The sequence below is a fragment of the Urocitellus parryii genome, chromosome 2 (genome assembly GCF_045843805.1).
Source record: "Urocitellus parryii isolate mUroPar1 chromosome 2, mUroPar1.hap1, whole genome shotgun sequence".
Taxonomy (NCBI): domain Eukaryota; kingdom Metazoa; phylum Chordata; class Mammalia; order Rodentia; family Sciuridae; genus Urocitellus; species Urocitellus parryii.
Genome location: NC_135532.1, coordinates 221,560,975 through 221,580,485, shown reverse-complemented (window position 1 = coordinate 221,580,485; position 19,511 = coordinate 221,560,975). Strand labels below are relative to the sequence as shown.

The window sequence follows — 19,511 nt, the reverse complement described above, 5'->3', positions numbered from 1 at the left end:
TCTTTCAGCTGGTCACTAGGCTACACCATGAAAAGGGGAAGAGGCAGCAGATCTAGCAAGTCTGGGTCCAGGACCCAGAGGAATCCAGGAAGTTTGTAAGAAGCATCTACCACTCGGTACAAGTAGAACATTCCAGGAAACACAATTTAAAAAAAAAAATCTTATTAAATTACATCTAGTGATATGCAAATAATTCACACTCTTCTCACCAGGAAAATGAGGGAAATGATATGATAGACAAGGCAGAGCCAACCGTGAGGGGACCGTGTGGGACCTTCCCAGGAGAAAGCAATAGCGAAAGCCCAGAAACACAAGGTACAACTCTGGAAAGATGGTAATAATGATGCGAATACCTTTAAGCAGAGGCTGGGGAAGCCGGGTGCTAAGTTATTACATTTAAAATTCAGAGACCCTACAGTGGCGCAGGAAAGAACAAGTCTCCTGGGGTGGGGAAAGGGGGGGGGGGATGAAATTAAAAGATGTATTTAATTAAAAGGAGATGGTCCTTGCTCACATTTGGAAGCAGTTGAGCTTGCCGTCTAGTTTGAAGTTTAATTCAAGGTTCCAAAGCTGAGTCGTCCAAGAGGGACCTAAAGGAGAGCAAACCTCCTTGATCCTCTCCTCTCTTCTGAAATGCTGGCTGCAGACTCAGGCTATCTCCCAGCCCAAATCCACATCACCCCCCAACCTACCCCCACCCAGGGGCAGCAGCCATTCAGCCCCAGGGAACACCTGGAGCCACCTGCAGGTCTACCCTCTGCCCGCTTTCCTCAGGATCAGGGCAGCTGGGCGGTCTTCCTGGACTCCCCAGGGGCAGCTTCGGGGCTCCCAGTGGCCTCAGGAAGCCCATGGTGTGTGCCTGTGTGGCTTCCTGCCCCAGCCACAGAGCCGCCCTGGCACACCCCGCCCTGTTGGGTCCCTCACCCCCAAGAGTCTGGAAGCTGCCCTCTTTCCCCTCTGCTCCACCCTCTGCCATCGACCTGGGATCCATCAGGGGTCTGTTCTGGCTGCTTCCTAGTATGCATCCCCAGCCAGCGGGCTTCCCCCATTGCTTCTGGATGGCACCAGAGGCGGACGAAGGGGCTTCAGCTGACAAGAACATAGCTCTTGTCAGTTCAGAAGAACATATCTCTTGTTCTTCATGGGAACAGCCTAACAGCTCTAGGCACGTCAGAGCTGTCCCCCTCCCAAAACAAGTCTGACTGCCCTCCTTCCTTTAAATGCATCAAGCCAGCCAAGGACACTAATAAAAAACAAAGGAGTGGCGTTGATGGGACACGTGTATCTGTTTTGTTCTTTCTTTCCTCTTTCTTTCCCTTTCTTTGTTTCTTGAAAAAAGCCAATCCAAAGTTAGTGTAGTAAACACTCTTGCTGAGAATACTTAAGAGTATAAAAGGCTCTTTTTTTTCAGTTAGAGATCTGATGGGCAGAGATGACCTGTCACAAGGGTCAAGGAGGGACGTGCATTGAGGAAGACTAAAGCAGACCCCAGACCCTGGGTACAAGTGAGGTTTCATTTCTTGCCTCTCCAGATTCACTCCCCGCACCTTCCCGGCACCTTCCCCGCACCTTCCCCGCACCTTCCCCACCCCATCTAACCCCAGCTCTGTGGCTTTGCTTGGGTCTGTCCAGTGGGTGGCCCCAGAGGTGACCAGAAGGCAGAGAGGGAAGTCTGCCTCTCTCTCTCGGGTTGCCACATGGTGTATGAAATATCCACTTACATTCAAATTTCAGATTAAAAAAAATTAGTGTAGCTATATTCCAAACATTGCACGGGATACATTCAAAACGGTTTGCCTTAGTCTGTTTATCTGAAGTTGAAAGCTGAGCGGGCATCTTGTATTTTTATTTGCTAAACATACACCCTATGCCATGACACAGCTGTGCCCTTCAACAGAAGGTCATATGGCTTGTCAGGCTGTCCCCGCCCAGTCCCCTCCCTGGATTCTGGTTCCCTCTCTACAGGACCTGCCACTACTGTCCTCAGGTGCTACCCTCAGCCCAGCACACACCTGTGCACATGCCCTTTGCAGCAAGCTCTTCAAGGACCCAGCAGAGCTGTGCCATCTACTTCCTTCCAGGACCGTGACTGACACATTCACCCTCAAGGACTTCCTGTCCCCCCCCAACCATTGTGTTTTTAAAATAGCCCATCATCAGCTCTGATTGTGGTGTGTAGCACATAGTAGGTGCTAAGAGGATATTTCATGAGTGAATAAATAAACAAGTGAGAGAAGGGAAGCTAGTCTACACTGGGATGCAGCATCCCTCTCCTGGTCGCTAGGGGTTACAGTGCATCCTGAGCAGCACAAGCGGAACACCCCAGGGTGCATGAGGGGGACGGATGGGGCAGAGGAGGGCGGTGGTGAGCCATCATCAGCGATGTGGGTGTGTTCTGGTTAACTATTGCTGTGGAATGAAGTGTCCCAGAATTGAGAAGTTGAAACCCCAAAATTGACTCTTTTCTCCCAGTTTGTGGGCTGCGGGCTCGGGTGGCCGCCCCCTGCAGTTGCAGTCAGAGGATCCTGGTGCTGCGACCATCTGAAGGGCTCTTCGGCCACAGGTCTGGCACTGGGCGGGGACAGCTGGTGCAGTCACGGTTGGTTGGCATCTCTGCACGCACTGCTTCATGGGCTGGCTTGGGCTTCCCACAGCGGGGTGGTTCAGGGCGGTCAGACCTCTGACATGGCGACTGGCTTCCTTCACAGGGTGCATTCCAGAGCAGGAAGTGGAAGGTGCCTGTTCCTTAGGGCCGGGCACAGAGGCTGCCATTTTTTTTGACTAAGGAGTCGCAGTCACCCAGATGCAAGAGCAGGGGGCTTAGAACTGCCTCTCCATGTGTCCAGGACTTGGCAGCCCTCTTCCCACCACAAGGTACAGTGCCAAGTGAGAAATCACACGAAATTACAACCAGAATAAAGGAATCCAGGAATTTTAGCCAAGACCATTAAAAAAGCAAGGAAAAATAAAAACAGCAGGGAAGTTTTATGCCCTTCATTTGGGAAATTGATGAGATTCAAAGTAATTTTTTTCTTTTACATTTATTCGCATTTATCTTATGCATAATTTATTTTCTGGTCGTAAGTTTTTATTTCTTTGTTTTTTTCTGGGAAGCCTTTTCTTCTGTGCATCCTCATCTTCTGGTTGAGGAGCAGTCTGTTCCTTTTTGGTGAGGATCATCTTGGTGTGGCAAGGACTGACCTGACCTTGAGCTCTGCAAGGACAGTTCCCTTCTCTTGGACGTGCTGGACGACCTGGGAATCTGCATCTAAACCCTCTAGTTCAGCTGAATCACTCTGCATGCAAAGAATGTGCAGCAAAAACTCTTTTTAGGTCACTGGCGCTGGTCTGTCCTGGGCACAACTAAGACCCATGCTCTACCCCTGCAAAGGCACCTACTAATGGCTTTCAGATACTTGGTGGCTTTTTGGATATGCATATCTCCACGGCTTGGACAGTTTCTCGAGTGTTCTTAAACCTGAACATTTGATCCTCTTGATTTGCCTGATTTTGTGGGGTTTTCTGGATCAAGAGAAGGGCAAACCATTTTCACAGACCACCTCAGACTCTCAAATGAATTATTAACGCCAGAACGTCGCCAATGATCCATTCACTGTGTTAAAGCAGGATAGTAGTTTAAAAGTGTCAGAAAGAAAATGGCTTGTGAAATGAACGATACACATTTAATTGCCTTTTTTAAAAAATCAAGTCTGTTTGCAACGCTCATCACAGGCTGGCTGCTGGGACGGGTGACTGAGCAACACGCAGGGGGCTTCGTCTAATGCTCTGCTTCTCACTTCCTAACAAGGGGCCCTGTGCTTTCATTTCTCACTGGGACCTACAGAGGATGCAGCTGGCTCTGTCCTTCATGGATAGTTAAAAAAAAAAGAAAGAAAGAAAGAAAGAAAGAAAGAAAGAAAGAAAGAAAGAAAGAAAGAAAGAAAGAAAGAAAGAAAGAAAGAAAGAAAGAAAGAAAGAAAGAAAGAAAAAACAGAGAAATGACAAACAGGACAATAGGGAATACGTTTGTTGGAGTCTTGCCTTCAGAGCATGGAAGGGGGCTGGGTGAAATTGCTGTAATTTCCATACCCACTCTGTTGTGTGGTGACCCTCAGCTGCTCTCCCAATGCCCCAGAGCAAGTTTCCTGCCCTCCAGGTGGCAAAGCCACAGTATCACCAGCCAGTCTGCTGGGCTAGGCTTTAGCATAGGGCCCAAATAATCCACACTCACACTCTGAATTCTTAAAGAGATGATTCAGCACTGAACGTGTTCTCAGCTTGACTAAAACTAAGAAAATTTGTGCCCCTCCTGGAAACAGGAAAAGTCCCATTTAGGGGAGAAGAAAATATACTGGGAGCAAAAACACCATGTCTGATTGAACAGTCCAAAGAATTGACCCAAATCTTCCAAGATTAATGAGTATTGATTGGAAACTCCAATTTGCTTCTGATTAAGAAGGCTGGGAGAAAACGATCCATCCGTTGAGTGGAATTTACACAGCTCCAGACAGTCCCCAGATGCTGTCCTGGAAGGTACTGGAAGGTATGCTGGAGAAGAGCTCAGGCAGGCTCTCTTCCCTGCAGGATGTAGCTGGGAAGACAGATCCAGCCCCAAGAGGAAGATGCACCTTCTGCAGAATGTCAGCTGATGCACTGGGGTCCGGAAGGAGCATGGGCACCCACACACTTTCCTAGCTCAGAGGAGCCCCACCAACGCCTATCTACAAACTGGAGCCATCTTCCCTGTGGAGCAGCGGCAGTCCATGGTAGCTCTCACTTCTGGAACTGCTGGCCAAGGGTCTCCCTGAGATTACAACTGTCCTTTGTCTACTTAAAAGAGCAAAATATTTTCCAGCCCATGAGAAATATTGTCTCCGTATAAATTGTTAATTTAATGTAGAGGAGACCAGGGGTTTGAGCTCCTGCACTAGGCCCAGCAGGCCCAACCGAATGGAGTCCCTCCTTCTGAAGTCGCTTTATGAGCTTCTGAGAAGCCAGGAGGGAGGGAGGAGAACTGCTGGCCAGCCCAGGTCAGCTCCAGCTGGCATGATGAGGAAGGCCCCTCTACTCTACCCTGGTCAGGGGAGTCACTGAAAGACCAATCTGCTCTCGGCTCTGTTTCTGCTTTTGTTCGCCCTCCTGTCTATAAAGCCCGCCTCCTCTGCTCTGTTCCTCCGACCCGTTCTGTTTCACACGTGGAGGTGTTGCCAGCTTCTAGAATTGCAAATAAAAGCCAACTGAGATCTTTAAATTGTTGTGATGTTGTCTTTTGATGATATAATGGATTAACTAGACATTCCTATCATCCCGTTGGCGTTGGATTCTGAAGGACCAGCCTTGCCCTAGTTGAAGCCATTCCATGGGCGTAAGAAGACCCTGATAGCAGTCCTCCCGGCATGCTCCATGACCTCCGCTTCTCCCTCGGGCCTGTTGGCCTTCTGTGCAGGATGAGGAGTAAGGCTTGGTCTGCAGCTGCCTAGAGTTACCAATGTTCAATCTCCAAAAGAAGGAAAGGAAGGAAGGGGAGGAGAAAGGGCAGCAGGGGAGGGAGGGAAGGGGAAGGAGGACACCGAGTACACCGTTTCAGAGTTTTAACTGTGAAAACTAGCCTGGCTGTGCCCATCCTTAGCCTGTGGCCACCTGTATCTGCCAGAGACTGTTCGCCACATCAGTGGCAGCACTGTGGGGACATGATTTCCAGCTTGACCAAGATGCTGCTTGTTAACCTCATCCTGTTCCAAGGGTCCAGGCCCCACGGGGTTATCAACAAGTCTCTGGTCTCTGGTCATCAGAGAACTCATGACAGAGAAGAGAAGGAGAAAACCTGGTGGGTGGACCTCAAACCAGGTGACCAAAACCTCTCTTACAGGATGACGTTGGGGAAAACCCGGAGCTCCAGAGGGACCTCTCCTGAGACAGCTTCCCAGTCCTCTCAAGGCCACCAGGGCCCAGAGAGAGGGAAGCACACGAGGCCACTTTCAGACTGTGAAACCCGTACAGAGGCAAAGGATTAGACCCAGAGACAGCTACAGATCTCCACTTCTGTTAACAAGGTGTCAAGCTCAGACAGCAGATTAGAAGCACTGTGTTTATCTGAGGTTGTACCTGCTCATTGATGTTATTATAATGCTCAACCTGAAGGGCAAACAAATTTTAAAAAATCACTCTTATAACCAAAATCGATGGTAATAAATGCGCTGACAGCAGCAATCCACGGAATAACCTTCACCGGGGTTCGATTGGTGCACAGTTCACATCTCGAGCAGGCTTGTTGGAGCCTTGATGGGTCAGAGGTCTGTTTAATAAGCAATCACAATGTCGCCCTTTCCCCATCTGGATAAATAGCAGAAGCCACCTGTACATCTGCCTCTTCTTTCTGGAATGCAGATTCATGAGGGTGTCAGAGCCAGCAGCACAAAGGACTCTCCCCTGATCCCAGCCACTCCTGCTTCAAGTGTTTTTCTCTTTGTGGTAGCTTAAAATATGGGGTGGGGGGAGAAGAGAAAGAGCAGAGGGACCCAGATGGAGACCAGCATTTTCTGAGTTTCCTGGGAGCTTCGTGTGGCACGCACAGCAGCCCTCGGGGTCTCTCAGCTCAGGGGGCCCCAGCTCTGCAGCACCGGTTCCACTGCAGATTGAAGGCTTTGTGGTCTGGACACGTGAGCACCTAGAGATGGGAAACTGCAGGGAGCTGCCTTCCCCATGCAGCCATAAACTTATAAACAATGCGTTTCTGATTCCTGTCACTGCTACACACTTTAAGCTGCTTTTGCCTTTTTCCGGAGGTTTGTCCCAGCATGGTAAGTTTGCAGCTAAGCTCTTGAGATGTGTGGAGAACTGGCATGTTCGTCCTTGGGGTAGACCGGGCTGCACGCCCCTGGCCTCCAGGCACCTTGACATTCCAGCCCACGGGAACAGCAAAAGTCCCAATTGCCAGCTGCTGCTCTTCCCTGCATCTGTCCTCATCTCTGACCTGATCACGTGCCATGTTTGAATCTGAACAGAGCCATGCCGCTGTGGGAGGCTCTTGCAGGGCATCAGCCCTCTGTAGCCCTTGTAGCAGCTGCATCCCTGCCTCTAGCCTTCCACCCTAGCTGGGTGTGCACAGGGGCAAGGTCACCCAGGGAGCGCCTCCTGCCCAAACTGACCTTCTCCTGGACATGATAATGCCCTTCAGCCCCTTTCTATCCCTGCATCCAACATCAGCTCCCCTTACTCCAAGCTGACCACCCACTGTCACACGGGGTTTCACCTGACACGCGCACAGGGCCAGGAGAGACAGGAGTGCATCCCAGGTGAAACCTGCCCAATCAAGGTGTGGGTCTTGGGAGTTCACCATGCACCAAGACCACCAAACGGTAAATGCAAGTGTGTGGTGTCTCCTAGGTGGCCTCTAGCTGGTGATGTGGAGCCCAGGGGCAGGGTTGGAGTGGACAGTGCTCTGGAAATGAGCATTTGGATTCTAGTTCTTATTTTAAAAGTCACTTGGGTTAGTTAGTGGAAGTGTAAATATGTCTATGAACACAGGTCCTCCTCAATTGCTGTCTCTCTCTCTACTTACTTGATAGCAGAAAAATAAGAAAATGACTCTATGTGAACCTGTGGTGGGTTCCCTCAAAATCCAAAGGTGAGAGGAAGCTAAACTCCTAAGCTTGGGTTTTATTCAAAATGGGGGGAAATCCTGGCACAGCTGCATTGTATCTCACCCAGTATTAGCGATCGTGTAATCAACCATACCAAATCAGGCTGCATTTCACGAGCTCCTAGCACACCCTCACACCTACCAAAGCCATCTCAAGTCAGGGCTCTAGCTGCAAGAGGGGACACGCCTATTCAAGCCCAGAGCCTCTGCCCTCTGCAGGGCTCACACACCAGGAAGATGCAGCAGCAGTCGCAAGGCCCCTGGGCAGCTCTGGGTGATGCTTCCCTGCAGCGGGGACTTAAGGGATTCTTCCCTGGAAGCAGATGTGTTCCTAGCCTTCCGCCCCCGAGTCAGAGCCTTTGGAAACAAATGCATCACAGCTCACTGTCTTGAGAAATCCCTTCCCATTTTAGAAACTCAATTTAGCTTGGGTAAGCCTCCACACGCCATCGGGAGGCTTAGTACTCATAAATCTCTTCTTCCATCTCCTCCGGAAATGTGTCTACCTGTGCACAAAAACAAAGAAATCTAACTCCTGGGGTCTCCAATATCAAAATCCACGTCAAAGTATCCAGGGAAATTACTGTCTCATGAAAACATCCTTTGACTGTGTCCAAGCAGATAATGTGTGAGAAATAATCCAGATTCAGATGGCTGTGTCTGTACTTAGAAAACATGTGTGACTTTCACTTAGGCTTCGAGATGGACAGAGATTTGTCACTGGAGTTGCCCAGGTCCTGATAAATTTGTTTTCTAAATTAAAAAATAATCTATAACTATTATTTCTGAAAATTCTGTATCCATACTGCAGATGATTCTGTGTTGAGAGCCACGGCAATTCTGCAAAACCTAGAGCCATAAGGAAGATCTGGATTTGTTGGGCTGTATATTTAGAGACTGCGATCTTGGAAAATGAGGAGGAGTCCAGGGACGTTCCAGCTGTATGTCAGATTTCTTGTCAATAAATACCATGACAACAAGAATTACAGGAAACCGGATTCCCAGCTAGAGCTCTCTCGAGATAATTTTTAACTAAGGTAACAAAATTCCAGCAGCCCAAGAATGTACATACCCTCTGAAATGTTAATGCTCCTGACCTAACATCTTTATGATACAATTTCAAAGCACCTATCAGCTTTTTTCTTTCTGTGTCAAGCTGAAGCCTCAATTAAATTTATAGAACCTGGGACAAAAACAAGCTGGCTTGCAGATGGTTCCGGAAGGTGGGAATGTTCGCTATGGTTAAGCAGCTACTGTCGGAATGGCATGGTGCTTTGGGGTTTCACAGGGCACACTTCCTCTTGGGGGGTCACTCTCCTTGCACACACGAAGGCAGCGTCATTTGATATTAATGGGAAACACATTAACACCACACACCTCCCTAGACAGCTGGGGCGACAGTAATATATTTTGAATTTCACTGGTGTGCAATATTAAGTTAAAATGGAAATTTCAAGATTTAAGAGATTAAGTAACAGATTCTTTAGAAAAATGACCCTTGGCCCACTTCTAGAAACTTCTCAATCTGTGCTGTGCCATTGCTGGCTTTTGTCTTTGTTCATTTTTAGTGGCAAAAGTCTCAAAAAAAAACACTATTATAATTAAATATCTTGTGCATAAAGTATACATAAGCAGTTTTACCTAAAATTAAGGTAGACCATGGTGATAATAATTTAGATTTATACAGTGACACTATCCTATAATTATCCAATAATCCCTAGTTCCCCTTTACCACTCAGAGGCAAATATCTTTTAATATCTAGAATTATATAATGAAGAGCTTTATTCATAGCGTCTTCAATTTTTCCATTTGATTAACTTTTATATCTCCAGAAAAGGCTCCCTCTTGTTTCCACTGGTGTTTCCACCGGTTTTCAGCTGAAAGAACTGCCAGCGTTGGAACGGCAGAGTCCCCTCCTCGGTGACAGCTGACAGATCCCTTTGGTACAAAGCTGGGGACATGGCTGTGCCCACCAGGACTGGTAGGATGCCAGGGAAAGCCAGCACCAGGGACACACACACACAGCACCTAGAACTGACACGGCCCCTACATCTTCACACTCCCGGCTGCTCAGGTGTGGCCAGGAGTGACACTGAAGCCCCAGTCCCCCACGCGTGGACCAGGAGCCCTGGTGCCTACCTCCTTGAGAGGATCCCAGGAGGTCAAACGCATGTTTTGGTCTTATGAAAGACAGTATTACCGTGAAAGATGTTATTTGACCTTAAAAGATGTTATTTGCTTTTTAAAACCTCCTCGTCTCACAAGGGCACAGTGGGATTGTCTAGAGGCTGCGTGTCATGCATTGTCACAACACACTGAATGCAGATGCAGGCAGGAAAACCCAGCCGTCCTCTGCCGAGCAGGACATGCAAGAGGTGCAGAAAGGTTTAGCACTGCCACCTTGCCACTAAAGACCCTTTCTGTCTCGGAGAATGTGATCACGTTTCCTAAAGAAAGAGTGTTACTAAGGTTAACAAGAAAACTGGTTTATTACTTTTTTAGTGAATTCATAAGTAACCTTCCTAAAGGGCTCCATTTCCATTTCTAATATGGCAGCCACCAATGGATATGAGGAGCATAAACAAAAATTCTTTGGGGTCCACAGGCATTTTTAAGAATGGAAAGAAGTTTTGAGAGCAGCAGGCCTGAGGATGGACAGAGCAGAGGATCTCTAAGAAGCCTGCGGGCTGTAAGGCTCCGAGGGTGAGCTGGAGGGTCTGCGGCAATGAACTGCAGAGACAGATGGATGTGAACATATGAGCCAGGAAAACCAGCAGGGTAACAAGATGCTGCTCCAGGGACCTGCACGCAGGACGCTCCCCTGTGTCAGGCAGCTGGTTCTTCCTCTTTTAGGCAGCTATAATTTCCCTCCTCGCTTGCAAACCCCCTCCTTCTCCCTCCTCTGCTCTCTGACATCGTGCCAGTATCCCCCACACACCCAGCTCCTCACAGCAGACAGAAAAGGCTCTGGGCAGCAAGGAAGGCACAGCCAGGTTTGAGAAGGACCCTGGTTTTTTTCTCCCCACACCCTGCTTTGAACAGGACAACCTCTACTTATTGAGGTGATGACCCCTTTACCTCAGGTGTCACCCCTCTGACCCTGCCCAGAAGGACAAGGACAGCACAGAGGGAACTGAGTCTTGCTCAGGCCCCAGTGCAGACTCACTTCAGAAACCCAGAGTGTCTTCAGGACCCCAAGGAATCCTCACGGGTGCATTTGAGATTGGCATTTTTGCAATATGATTGGTCAACACAGCACAGATTCCATCTGACTAGAGGCAAGAGTTGTTTCCCACAAAATGAGGATTCGTTCTGTAACTGATAACAAGTGAGATCATCCAGGGCATGGTGGCAGGGATCTTCCATTGTGATGTCACCTGCCATCTCACTGCTAAAGTTAGGGACCTGGGGGGAAGCGGGCTCCACTTCCTTCACCCTCCATTGGCTTCCGTTCCTGCCCACACCCCAACACCCCCATACCTTTCTTGGTTTCCCAATCCGTAAGCATATGATGCTCCTTCCTGAAACTTTGAAACTTTAGGCTGTAGGGAAGCCTGCAGAGACAGGAGGCCAAAGCTCCTCTCTCCTCCGTTACTTGTGTCTGCTGGTGACCCTGGAAGCACCAGTCGCCCGTGAGCACCACCCCAGGGACCTGCACCCTGCTCTGGGTGCTAGGAACTGGGGAGCAAGTCTCCAAACCTCCTTTCAGAAGTTGAGCACTTCACAGTTTTCAAAGCACTTATCTCATTTGATCTCATTTTATCCTCACAACAACTCGGATGGATTCTCACCAACCCTAATGAAGAAAGCAGAGAACTATATTTGCACGGTAATTATCCTGTTGCCCCAAATGGGAGTCCTCTTTTGGGAGGGAAACTGTTCTTATCACCGCATTTAGCTAGCTCTGTTTTCTTTGTAAAGCCAGACCAGGGTGCTCACTGTGAATTGCTAAAACCCACTCTAGACTGAGCAGGGACATAAATAGTAAGCAGATTTGGATGGAAGGCATGATCCACACCTGCTGGGGGCCCAAGGCTGCGGAGGGGCAAGAGGAAGGGGCAGGACACCGCGTCATCTTACCGTTTTCGCCTGATGTCTTATCTTTTCCATTGGTCGCTCCAGCACCTTGTCGCTAAAAACAAAAACAAATAAATAAGTAAACATTTTTAAGAAATTGTCAGATGTAATAGGATTCTTCTGTCTCTTTCCTCTTGCCACATGTCTCTCCCATTGTATCCCGTTCTGTGCTACTTTAGCTCAGATGGTGAAAACACGGTAGTGGTGAGCCAACCCAGGAAAGGGACAGCCCAGGAGAGGGGTGACTCAAGCCCCGCAGACGCAGCCCCCTCCCTGCCCACTGCTCAGTGCGCCTCACAGGTCACCAGGGAAGCCAGACGGGAGACTGCTGTTGATGGACAATGACCTCATTGAGAACGAGGGAGAGAGCAGAAATGTCCCCTTCATCACGACAGCCCTCACAGTGCTGCACTCTCCTGTCCCTCATTGTGCCCCACGTCTTCTTTTTAAATATCATTTTCAACTAAACAACTCTGATGCTAAGAGTCAGAGTTCCTTCTCGCGCTGAGCTATTGTTTCCTGTCGTTGTTTATGGCTAACTTGTGCATTTTCATTTTGTGAGACTGACAAGAGTGTCACAGATGTTATTATGGTCTGCTTTGGAGCTTTGGGTGTGATTCCTGGGTGGGCAGTTGGGAGCTGAGTGGCGTTGACTGCGCATGGGAACACCACCCATTTGCTCCAGCCCGATGCCATCTTCCCAACTATTCTAGGACCCGGAGGGAGAGGCATTTTATTAATTCAATCTTCTTGCCATCATGAGAAAATATGCTTTGAGTTGAAGAGAATTGAAGTGATTGTGAACTTGCAGGAGGAAACGAGGCAGGTTGGGGGCATGATTTGTTCAAGATCATGGAGGAAGTGAGTGGCGTCAAGACTGGGACCTGGGCTTCCTCGCTGAGGTTAGTGTCCAGCAGGCATTGGGACATAGCAGTGCCTAAGAGGAGTCCTGGAAAGACAGTCGTCGGACACGGAGCCAGGAGAAAGCTATAGGTGACTACAGGCCATGATGGGTGACCCCCACTGACCCTCAAATTCATACTGAGGTCAAGGCCTTCAGCCTAAAACAATCTCATAAAAAATAACCATCGGTTCCCTTTAGTATTCAATGTTGTCATGAGAATGTCCCAGCTCATTATTGGGAAACCCTTGCCTGCGGGTTCTGATTAGTGTAAGTAAACAGGGAACCAGATGACGGCTGGTGCTGACGGTCGGCCATGCTGTGCATGCTCACTGCCTTGTGTGGATGGAAACCTGGAGAGGCAAAGTGACGCCACTCACGTGTCATTGACACCCGCACCCTGCATCCCAGCCAACACAAATGCAAAAGCCCACCCGGGTCTAGGGGGCTCTTCCCTGTTCTGTGAGGCTTCCACCTGTCTCTGGCAGGAATGGGGAAGAAAGGAGACAGACCAGTTGGAAAGGTCACAGAAATGTGGGCCCCTCCTTTCTTCCTGCCGGTGTTTGCATGGAGGGAGGAGACTGCAGTCTTCAGCCCACGGTCACTGACTGCTCTTGAGCAAACCACCATGCAGATCCCCTGCCCGGCACCCCCTACCACCCAAGAGAACCTGGAATACACATCGCCTGGACTGAAGCCAGATCATGAGCAGTGCAAGGAAAACACCCCTCTCTTCTTTTCTGTCCTGACTTTGGGGCCTCTTCTATTTCAGCACAGAGCTGATAAGTTGCACTTGATGGAAATCAAACCACCCTTGAGATGAGCCCAGTCAGTGACGCAGCCGCCGCCCCAGGTGGTGAACTACGCAGTCTCTAAAACCCTTCCCTGCATGACACATAGACACTCAGGAAAAAGAACATTCTGCAGAACAAAAGGACGGTGCTTTAAGTCCTACCGAATGGGATGCAGGTACAAAAGAGATGCAGGGTGGCCCCACTGCCTGAAATGTCTCGGGCACGAACACCTTTCAAATGCCGAGAATGCCACCTTTCACAAAAGATCGCCTTCTAGAAACCAGCGGAAGACTGAAAGGAAAGGTGCACAGGGAGAAAAGAAGCCAGCTTTTGAGACTTTCCAAGATGGGATTTTTGTGTCAGGTCTTCTTTGAGGGAAGCAAAACGAAGCTGATAGATGTCACAGGAGATGGTGTCATGGATCAGAAAACGATCCTGACAAAAAGGAACAAGGCGTTCAAAGTGCGTTATTACAGAATTCTTAGAGACCTGGTGACATTTTCAAGGGAAGGCTGGGGGCAGTAGGAGGTTTTTGCAAGAGCCAACCTATTCCTGGAGACTGGCCCCCACACGTGACCGTTTGGCCACCACCGCCACACAGGTGGTAGGTTTCCTGGAGGGAGAAGGTCCGTGCCAGGCTGGGTATTAAGATGTCACGGCTCCGGCCGTGGAGGCCAGGCCCCCAGCACTCTCTCAAGCTTCACTGACTCGGGGAATTCTGACAGCTCTCTAACCCAGTGGGAGCTCCCAGGGCCTTGCTTCACCTGTGGACACAAGGCCAGAGGAACTGGCTCAAGGCCACACGGCTGGGAAGTGACTGAGCCAGAATCCAAACCCCAAAGACCAGGCCTCCCTCTCAGCCCCTGTGTAGAGCAGTGTTGTGCGGCAGGTCCCTGCAGGCCTCCACAGCAGGCCGTGGTTAGGAGACAGGCGGACGAAGGTCTGCAGGGGACAGGAGCTTCATTAGCACCCACAGGCTGAGAGTTTGGAGGAACGTTGGCTTACAGGAAGAAGCAGCCAAACCAGAGACAAAGGCCGTGGTTGTAGAAATGCTGTGCAGTCTTTTTCTTTTAAAGTTTAAATAGCACAAGCACAGAGCTGGGCTATGCTGAAATAAGTGGGATGGATGGATGGATGGATGGATGGATGGGTGGATGGGTGGATGGATGAGTGGGTTGGAGGATGGGTAGATAGGTGAGTGGATGGATGGACTGACGAAGGCCATTCTCTAAAAGATCATGAGAGAAGGGGTTTCTTTCCATGAGGTGATAGAAGTTCATGTCCTAGGGAAAGAGACTGCCTTTTCTCTCCATCCTCCTCCCACCCCAAATGGCAGAAGCTCTGGCCCCCCAGCACCCTCCATCACCCCAACCATGACCTCGTCATCCTGAGACCCTCCACCGACTGCTGAGCAGAGCTAGTCCTGCCTCAAGAATATTATCTGTTAATTGGTTTTATAATGAGAGTCAAGTCTTGAAAGAGAAGGGCACAATAAACGGGCTTCCGAGTAAACTGTGGTAGGAGCTTCTAGAATTCTGAGCTGTTTCCTGGGAATTTCAGAAATGATCTCTCAGTGCCATGAATACCACCACTGTGTGGTTCAGCCGGAAGATTCTTATAATTGAATACCTTACGAAGTGCAGAGAGCAGGGGAAATTCTCCCCAGGTGAGCACACACAGCCCCAGTTTCCAGGTTACGGCAGAAGGGAGAACACCCTGTCGGAGCTGTCTGAACACCAAGCGCGCGCCCCGAGAGTCTCTGGAAGCCACCTGCTTTGATGTCTTCCGATGGATCTGGAGAGTGAGCTGGTGTCATGGCCACGGAGAAGAATGCAGCTGGTGCACCTGAGGGTCTGTCTATTGTTTCTTCTGAGGCCAGCGAGCGGTCTTGGAGCCCCAAATCCACATCCATCTCAATCGCAGCACAGCCAGCACATGGGATCTCCTCCGAATTCCTCTCCCAGGAGCGCCCCACCAGGAGACCTGCCCTCTGGCCCTGGTCACGGTCCTCAGCATAGATGTTCTCCTTCAGGTCCTCCCCTGGTCATCTCCACTCACACCCACCCTGAGCTTCCCTTTCATGCTCTGGGCTTCCCAGTCCTGTCTGGGACGGTCTGTGACACCTCAGGCCCTGCAGACGTGGCATCTTCTTCGACACTCATCAAGTGTGTATGACAGTCCCTCCCCCTTCAGTCACCTGAAAGAGCATGGCCGAAGCCCAAGCCAGCTCTGTGCCCGTCCTCCTGGGGGCACAGTGACCCTCCCTCCTCCAACTTCATCAAGCAAGGTCCTAGTGTCACCTAGAGACCTTCTCCGGGCATGAAGGGCCCCTCTGGGGAACGGTGTGTTCCACTCAGTTTCCCTTGACCATCATAAATCATAAAACTACTTGGTTCTTTAGAGCCAGACACATTTTCCCTAAAATCCTCAATTTCAGTGTTGTCCTGGTTCCATGGTTAGGACATGCTAAGTATCCCCCCAAGGTCACAACACATAATTTTAAAATTACAGCATAAAGTTGTTTTTTTCCTCTGCCCCACCCTGGTGGAGAGCCTGTGTGCTTGTGAAGTCTGGTGAGAAGCCACAGAGAGAGGCGAGGGCAGACCACAGCCAGATGACAACTACTCTCGGTCCCCAATTTTTGGGCACCACCAAGGGACTTATAGGGCTTAGAAAGAGAGGTTTTCTTTCTTATCGGCGGCCATTAATAAAATTAACAGCTTTTCAGAATTCAATGGAAACCCGGTTGAAAGAAACCTAAACAACAATTGCACATTTAAGAGACTCGTGTGCCTTTAAACGTTCCTTCTGATGATCTAGTATGTGCCAAGTATCCATAACAGGCAGGAGAGGTATTTTAATTTTTGGAGTAATTTTCCCTGACAGTCTCATTGCACCAAGATCTGCAGGAAAAATAACAACAACAAAAAAATATGTCTCAGCTGGGCTTCCCAGAAAGCAGAGCCCGAGGCAAAGGCCATTCGTGCTCTGGCTTTAATAGAGAGGGCCATGCCGGAGCGGGTGGAGGGGAAGCAGGAAGAGGGAGCTCTGTGAGTGACTTCACCCAGCCTGCCATCAGGTGCCACCCAGTGCTGATCCCCTCAAGGGCTCTGAAAACTCTGAGAACAGACGCTGGAGGAGGTGGGGCAGAAGAGCTATCCCCAGCTCCTGTCCCTCATCGATCCAAGGCCTCCCACAGAGCATTGATTCCCGATGCCTGGACTGTGCAGCCTCACGCCTGGCATCTGCCTGGGGTCGAGGAGGACGCTCCAGGGCAGGAGGTGGAGCTGGAGGTGTTTGGTGTGGGCAGGAGATGACAAGCTGTCACCGAGCACCTGCCTAGAGTCTGTAGAGCTCATGCGGAGCTGGCTACCCACTCGGGTCCCCACAGATAGGGTCTATAGTGACATGTGAGAGGCGCCCCGACCTGAGCACAGGAACTTGCTGAGACGGCTTTCGACCAAGTTGCAAAATCACCAATGCCCGACGAGCTGGAAAGAGCCCACCGATTTCTCAGTAAATAGCTGGCTTTGGATCAATTTCTCCCCACCCTGAGCTTAGAACAGGTATTCAGATATGTCTGGACACCCCTGGGTGAGGTGAGCCTGGCATTGCCTGGCTCACAGTGCATTTTGTACCTGGCACAGAATAAAGAGCCAGCGCTACCATTTAAATCTGGAGTGTCCCCATAAGTATGTGTGAAAGGAAGGCTGATCCCCGGTGCCACAGTATACGGAGGGGGCTCTTGGGAAGTAGGACCTCAGGGCTCTGACCTCAGCTGTGGAGTCACCCAGTGATGGATTCATAATTTGGTTAGCATTATTGGAGGTGGTGGGAATGTAGGAGGTGGGGTCTAAGAGCAGTAAGTAGATCACTGGGGTGTGTCCTTGAAGGCCTATCTTGTCCCTGGTTCCTTCCCCTCTTCTTCCCTTCTCCCCTGCCCTCCCCTCCTCTTCTCTCCACCTCTCCCCCCTCTCTCTCTGTCCTGTTTCTCCATTTGCGTTCCTCTGTCTTGCTCTCTGGCTGCCATGAGGTCAGCTCTGCTCTTCCGCACACTCCCACCATGGTGTTCTGCCTCACCACAGGCCCAGAGTGACAGTGCCAAGTGTCCAGGCACTTGAACCTCTGGGACTGTGAGCCAGAATAAACCTTCCTTCCTCTAAGTCGATTTTCTCGGGTGTTTTGCCACAACAATGGAAAGCTGATTGACACACTCAGTCATCAAGATAAATAATATTTTCAAACAATAATTTTAAAAATTAAAAGTACTGCAAGAAGTTATGATGAAAAAGATACTAAAATGTCAAACATGAGATTGGAATTCCTGATATCTGCCTCAGGCTCCAGTGTAACGCAACTCTGTACAAGTCCCCAAGTTTCCTCCAAGTGAGTAAGAGCACCCAGAAACCCAGTAATTCCAAGGATTTAGGCCGTCATCCTGACACCGTTTAGTTGTTGAAACCCTTTCATGACACCATGGACCATGACTACAGGCTAAAAACTGTCATTTTGTGAGTTTTTACTCTGTGATGTCTGGACTACCCCAGGAAGAGCTTCGTCTTTCACAGCTTGCCGTCCATCACATAAACCAGCACACAGTCCTGTGCCGTGTCGAAGCCAGACTGCCACCACCTGTGTCATCATCGATGCTGATCCAGAACCAGGGAGGCAGCACACCTGGTCAGAAAACCATTCAGCCACGTACTCGTAGAGGTCCATCTTGACAGTGAAACACAAGTTCCCATTAGAGCCACAATCACTGCTTTTTCTATAAGGTTGAGGAATATGAAAAGGGAAATGGATACCGCTTGCTTAATTTGGGGGATCCAAATTGCAGTTTAGAATGTTCTCTGAATCCACACCAATAGCATTTAGGTGGGTGAAGTTGGATTTGCTCTAGGAACTCAGCTTGATATTTAATTGGGTGGGTTATTACATGATTAGAAGTTCGCCTCTTCCAAAGCCTCCCTGAAGCAACAAGGCCCCAGACCACCCCACATTCCTTAGGGCTGCTTCCACAACTCCCTGTCACTCCCCTCCGCTCAGTACACTTGCCCATTTGGTCACCAATTATTGGAAAGACCTTCACATGTAAAATTGACTTTGGTCACATTAGAGAAAAGAACGTGGCAGAGACAGGCTCGCTCTCCCCCGCCCCCCTCTCTCTCTCTCTCTCTGCCTCTACGAGGTGAAATGCTTCTCTCTATTATGCCCTCTTGCCGTGATGTTCTGCCTCTCCACAGAATGACTGTGACCAGAGGCCTGGAAGGGACCCTAACTCACACGGGCTCTCATGTCTGGGGGCAGAGCGTGAGCCGGGGGCCCCCACCAGCCGTCTGTTGCTGGGGAAATCCCTGATCAGAGCCTCAGTCCCCTCCCTGCAAGAAAGAAAGATGACAAGTCTCTGGCCCCACTGCAGCGTGTCGGGGGCCTGCCCACCAACGCCAGAGGCCATCACCAGGCACTGTCCAGTGGGAGGCTTCTGGGTGAAGACAGAGTGCTTTTCAGTCTTTGGGCCTCTGTGCCTGCCACCTGGCCTCTGTTGGCCCGGCCTACCAAGCAGTGGCAGGGATTCCTCAAAACAAGGAAAGGATCATCTGTGTCATTCTCGGGGTGGCTTGGAAGCGCTTGTTAGCGGCTGCCGACACCATCCGGCCCCCGCCACGCCTTTCCTCCCAAGCCGTTCCTCTCTGAGGTGCTGTCCTCCTCCCGCCGCAGCACCATGATGTTCTGGCTGCTGATGATTCTAGGGTTTCTAGCTCCCCTGAAATGGCAGCCTGTCGACAGGCGATTCCTCAGAGGAGTCATAATTAAAGGAAAAACACAAATCCCTGTGTCTCTGCCATACAGCTGCACTCAGGGACCTTGAAGGTTTGGATATTGCACATTCTTTGCAGAAGGCACAGCCCCCACAGGAGGGACACCAAGCCCAGAGCCATCCCAATTATCCCAGGACGCCCTGCTAAGAGTCTCTTCCTGCTTTGTTTTGATCCCTGTTTATAGACGGGGGGAAAGGCATGCTTCTATGCATTATGTTTTAATGTTTTATTGAGGAAGGACCACGGGTCCCTTGATGATGATAAACTGGGGGAGTGA

General features: G+C 49.9%; 1 protein-coding gene across 1 annotated transcript in view; it reads right to left on the bottom strand.

Moving 5' to 3' along the window:
* Pcp4 (Purkinje cell protein 4) overlaps nt 1-18,134 on the bottom strand; it is a 32,715-nt gene extending 14,581 nt beyond the window's left edge. Inside the window, exons 1-2 of the mRNA XM_026399387.1 lie at nt 18,093-18,134; nt 11,724-11,775 (exon numbers count right to left, since the gene is read on the bottom strand). Of these exons, the coding sequence (XP_026255172.1) occupies nt 11,724-11,775; nt 18,093-18,134 (94 nt within the window). The remainder of the gene's footprint in view (nt 1-11,723; nt 11,776-18,092) is intronic.
* Between the last annotated feature and the right edge of the window lie 1,377 nt (nt 18,135-19,511).